The following is a 6,000-nucleotide window of genomic DNA, read 5'->3' as shown; positions in this document are numbered from 1 at the left end:
ACAACCCACAGGCATACAAACATAATTATTTAACAGAATGAATCATCAAACTTTACAAAATGCCATAATATACTGTATTTCCAACTGATCCATAGACATTACAATAATAATAATAATATAATAATAATATGCCATTTAGCAGACGCTTTTATCCAAAGCGACTTACAGTCATGCGTGCATAATTTTTTTTTGTGTATGGGTGGTCCCGGGGATCGAACCCACTACCTTGGCGTTACAAGCGCCGTGCTCTACCAGCTGAGCTCCTTCTGTTTTCTTAAAATCCTTAAAATATAAGACCAACATATTATTAGTAAACCAGAATTGTCACTTCAGAACTACTTCATCTGTGTGTTAACTTAAAGTTCATAATTTGCTGATGGTGAGTTGATTATTTTCTATTCAGCATTCCAAAAACTGTATCTTTGGCAGTTCACACTCTGTGTTTCAAAAAGTTCAACTGACACACTCCAAGCCTCACAACTGACACACTCCAAGCCTCACAACTGACACACTCCAAGCCTCACAACTGACACACTCCAAGCCTCACAACTGACACACTCCCAAGCCTCACAACTGACACACTCCAAGCCTCACAACTGACACACTCCAAGCCTCACAACTGACACACTCCCAAGCCTCACAACTGACACACTCCAAGCCTCACAACTGACACACTCCCAAGCCTCACAACTGACAAACTCCCAAGCCTCACAACTGACACACTCCCAAGCCTCACAACTGACACACTCCAAGCCTCACAACTGACACACTCCCAAGCCTCACAACTGACACACTCCCAAGCCTCACAACTGACACACTCCCAAGCCTCACAACTGACACACTCCAAGCCTCACAACTGACACACTCCCAAGCCTCACAACTGACACACTCCAAGCCTCACAACTGACACACTCCAAGCCTCACAACTGACACACTCCCAAGCCTCTGCAGAATCCACTGAGAGATTCTTGTAAGACAAGTAGTACCTTCTAGGTTCATCTCCCAATGTAGTTTGTGCATTATCTCAAATGTGTAAATACAGTGAACTCCAAAAGTATTGAAATGATACAATAACTGTGAGGTTAAAGTGCAGACTGTCAGCTTTAGTTTGATTCTTTTTATCCATACTGGGTGAACTGTTTAGAAATTACAGCACTTTTTGTACATATTACCCCCATTTTAGGGGATCAAAAATATTGGGACAAATTCACTTATATGTGTATTAAAGTAGTCAAAAGTTTAGTATTTGGTCCCATATTCCTAGCACACAGTGATTACATCAAGCTTGTGACTCTACAAACTTGTTGGATGCATTTTCTGTTTGTTTTGGTTGTGTTTCACATTACTTTGTGCCCAATAGAAATGAATGGCAAATAATGTATTGTGTCATTTTGGAGTCACTTTTATTGTAAATAAGAATATAATATGTTTCCATACACTTCTACATTAATGTGGATGCTACCATGATTACGGATAGTCCTGAATGAATCGTGAATAATGATGAGTGATAAAGTTACAGACGCACAAATATCATACCCCCCCCAAAAAAATGCTAATCGCCCTTTCTATTGTAATGGTGAGAGGTTAGCATGTCTGGAGGTGATATTTGTGCATCTGTGAAATACAATTTTCTAACTTTATCTTTTCAAACGGTGTGTAAATTCACGGTGTGTAAATTCAAAAAGGACATCATGGGATGAATCTGAAACATACAAGTTTTTCCACTCACCAAATTGTCATTTACGTAAATGGGCACACTGCAAAGCTTCATAAACTGTATTCATAAACTCTTTGCAGAAAACAAAACATTTAAAATGATGTGCTCTGTACAATCCTACAGACTCTTACAATGCTAATCTCTTTGTACATCAACAAACTCAGAAAAAAATACAAAGTTATAGTTTTGTCTTTATGTAAGCATATCAATTCAAGTCACATTAAAAGCCAAAGAGCAGAATCTTTAAAAACCTTATTCTGGAATAACAAAAAGCCTTCATTTGCTGTCGATATGAAATGTGTTGAAAGGAAAAGGGTAAGGGCCAATGTGAATGAGGGACAATGTTGACTGGAGAAGATAGCAAAGTGTGTGTGTGTGTGTGTGTGTGTGTGCATGCGTGCATGCGTGCATGCCTGTGAGAATGAGTGTGTGTGTGTGTGTGTGTGTGTGTGTATGTGTATGTGCATGTGTATGTGTCGTGTGTGTGACACGTACATGACGTGTGTATCAGTATGCGTATGGCAGTGTGTGTGTTCATTCGTCCAGGTTGAGCAGTAGGCGTGGCAGGTCTCTGTAGTGGATCTGTGGCAGCACCAACAGGCAGTAGAGGACAAGCCACAGCAGCAGGAGAACGTAGTACTCTGTCAATGACGTAGGAATCCACATCTCCCTCCAGCTATACACACACACACACACACACACACAGAACAGGGTTTAGCAGAAGGTCAACAGAACTCAACAGACTTTAGAGATAAAGAGATAATGTCAACATAAACAGCAGAGCTACTATTCAGGGTAGTAAAAGGGGTCAGAGGTTAAATAAAAAGGATTTAGAATATAAAAAGCTGTTCTGCTTCTTTAATGATACCAAAACAAAAGCCCAGGATGGCTTTAATTGATCCAGCCTGTAGAACAGCTGTCTGTAACAGTTGACTTGAAGTGTTGTTCATGTTATCCAGCTGTCTGATATTAATACTATACATTTGTCCGGATGTTTTGACATGACTAGGAAAAACTAGGGGCCCTAGTTATAAACTACATATCTATAACTAGGACCTGATGGTTTCTATAGTCAGGTCACATATTCAGGAAAAACTCCTGGGTCCTCCTAATAACTACTAACACAACACCTTTGTTCCTGAGCACCAAATACATCTATAGCTGCATCCCAAATGGCACCCTATTCCCTATGCAGTGCACAATTCTTTACCAGAGCCCTGCTCAAAAGTAGAGCACTACAAAAGGAATAGGGTGCCATTTGGGACACACTCTATCTGTCTGGCATCTCCCTCCCCAGAGGACTGTAGATTATTTAATTATGTAAAAGTTTCACACTATTACAACAGGAGGGATGATATCTGTCGAATATCAAGGTGTTTTCACACTTGGTCCCTTTCAGACAATTTTTGTGAACTCAGTGTGGTTCCCTTAATTTCTTGTGCAGTGTGAACACTCCAAAGGAACTCAGAAACCTCAAAAGAGCCCCTGAAGCTAAACCAACTGAGACCTTCGAGAGGTGTTCTGTTCGGTTCGCTTGAATTCCGTGGTCCGGTTCCCTTTTTTGGGGCAATGTGAACATAAAGCTCCCCAGGTTCCCTTGTCAATATTCCCACACCACACACTAGACTACTGCAACACCGTTTCCCCTGCCATAACGCCTCACACTAGACTACTGCAACACCGTTTCCCCTGCCATAACGCCTCACACTAGACTACTGCAACACCATAACCCTGCCATAACGCCTCACACTAGACTACTGCAACACCGTTTCCCCTGCCATTAACCCTCACACTAGACTACTGCAACACCGTTTCCCCTGCCATAACCCCTCACACTAGACTACTGCAACACCGTTTCCCCTGCCATAACGCCTCACACTAGACTACTGCAACACCGTTTCCCCTGACATAACGCCTCACACTAGACTACTGCAACACCGTTTCCCCTGCCATAACGCCTCACACTAGACTACTGCAACACCGTTTCCCCTGCCATAACGCCTCACACTAGACTACTGCAACACCGTTTCCCCTGCCATAACACCTCACACTAGACTACTGCAACACCGTTTCCCCTGCCGTAACGCCTCACACTACACTATTGTAACACCGTTTCCCCTGCCATAACGCCTCACACTAGACTACTGCAACACCGTTTCCCCTGCCATAACACCTCACACTAGACTACTGCAACACCGTTTCCCCTGCCATAACGCCTCACGCTAGACTACTGCAACACCGTTTCCCCTGCCATAACGCCTCACGCTAGACTACTGCAACACCGTTTCCCCTGCCATAACGCCTCACACTAGACTACTGCAACACCGTTTCCCCTGCCATAACCCCTCACACTAGACTACTGCAACACCGTTTCCCCTGCCATAACGCCTCACACTAGACTACTGCAACACCATAACCCTGCCATAACGCCTCACACTAGACTACTGCAACACCGTTTCCCCTGCCATAACGCCTCACACTAGACTACTGCAACACCGTTTCTCCTGCCATAACACCTCACACTAGACTACTGCAACACCGTTTCCCCTGCCATAACACCTCACACTAGACTACTGCAACACCGTTTCCCCTGCCATAACGCCTCACACTAGACTACTGCAACACCGTTTCCCCTGCCATAACGCCTCACACTAGACTACTGCAACACCGTTTCCCCTGCCATAACGCCTCACACTAGACTACTGCAACACCGTTTCCCCTGCCATAACGCCTCACGCTAGACTACTGCAACACCGTTTCCCCTGCCATAACGCCTCACACTAGACTACTGCAACACCGTTTCCCCTGCCATAACCCCTCACACTAGACTACTGCAACACCGTTTCCCCTGCCATAACCCCTCACGCTAGACTACTGCAACACCATTTCCCCTGCCATAACCCCTCACACTAGACTACTGCAACACCGTTTCCCCTGCCATAACCCCTCACACTAGACTACTGCAACACCGTTTCCCCTGCCATAACGCCTCACACTAGACTACTGCAACACCGTTTCCCCTGCCATAACGCCTCACACTAGACTACTGCAACACCGTTTCCCCTGCCATAACACCTCACACTAGACTACTGCAACACCGTTTCCCCTGCCATAACGCCTCACACTAGACCACTAAAACACTGTTTCCCCTGACATAACCCCCCACACTAGACTACTGCAACACCGTTTCCCCTGCCATTGGTGCCACAAAAGAGAAAAGATGATGTGCAGCTTCACAGAAAAAATGTGTGCTGTTTTTTTTATTTTGATTGCGATTGTCAAAGATAGTCTTTAGTTCAGATTATTTGTTTGCAATATGTGATCTATAGGCTAAGATCACTTCAGAAGCTGTTTATTTTATTGAGGTTTGAATAGTGTGAGAAGACAACATATTTGATGAGAATCACAACATATGGTACAAATTCTATTCTAGCTTGTCAATTACAGCATTATTTCATCTGCAGTTATTCTTCTACTATTTATTCTGTTACCAATAATATTTACATGTTAATAGTATCTTCTGATTACAATTATTATCTAATCTTTTAACTAAACGCAATCTATCAGCTTCCAAAATGTAAGTAGGTACACTACATGACCAAAAGTATGTGGACACCTGCTTGTCGAACATCTCATTCCATAATATGGACTTGGTCCCCCTTTGCTGCTATAACAGCCTCCACTCTTCAGGGAAGGCTTTCCACTAGATGTTGGAACATTGCTGTGGGGACTTGCTTCCATTCAGCCACAAGAGCATTAGGGAGGTCGGGCACTGATGTTGGGCGATTAGGCCTGGCTCGCAGTCGGCATTCCAATTCATCCCAAAGGTGTCCGATGGGGTTGAGGGCTCTGTGCAGGCCAGTCAAGTTCTTCCACACCGATCTCAACAAACTGTTTCTGTATGGACCTCGCTTTGTGCACGGGGGCGTTGTCATGCTGAAACAGGAAAGGTCCTTCCCCAAACTTTTGCCACAAAGTTGGAAGCACAGAATTGTCTAGAATGTCATTGAATGATGTAACGTTAAGATTCCCCTTCACTGGAACTAAGGGGCCTAGCCCGAACCATGAATAACAGCCCCAGTTCATTATTCCTCATCCACCAAACTTTACAGTTGGCACTATGCATTCGGGCAGGTAGTGTTCTCCTGGCATCCGCCAAACCCAGATTTGTCCGTCGGACTGCCAGATGGTGAAGCTTGATTCATCACTCCAGTGAACGCGTTTCCACTGCTCCAGAGGCCAATGGTGGCAAGCTTTACACCACTCCAGCCGACGCATGGCAT

General features: G+C 44.2%; 1 protein-coding gene across 1 annotated transcript in view; it reads right to left on the bottom strand.

The window, feature by feature from the left end:
• Nucleotides 1–2,191: 2,191 nt before the first annotated feature.
• The window catches only part of LOC121544676 (calmin), a 37,725-nt gene continuing 33,916 nt past the window's right edge, over nt 2,192–6,000 (bottom strand). The window contains exon 13 of the mRNA XM_041854735.2: nt 2,192–2,393. Within this exon, the coding sequence (XP_041710669.1) occupies nt 2,252–2,393 (142 nt within the window). The 3' untranslated portion in view covers nt 2,192–2,251. The remainder of the gene's footprint in view (nt 2,394–6,000) is intronic.

This window comes from Coregonus clupeaformis, unplaced genomic scaffold (assembly GCF_020615455.1).
Source record: "Coregonus clupeaformis isolate EN_2021a unplaced genomic scaffold, ASM2061545v1 scaf0335, whole genome shotgun sequence".
In the NCBI taxonomy this organism is placed as follows: Eukaryota; Metazoa; Chordata; class Actinopteri; order Salmoniformes; family Salmonidae; genus Coregonus; species Coregonus clupeaformis.
The sequence above is the reverse complement of the archived record's forward strand: the minus strand, read 5'-3'. Positions and strand labels throughout refer to the sequence as shown.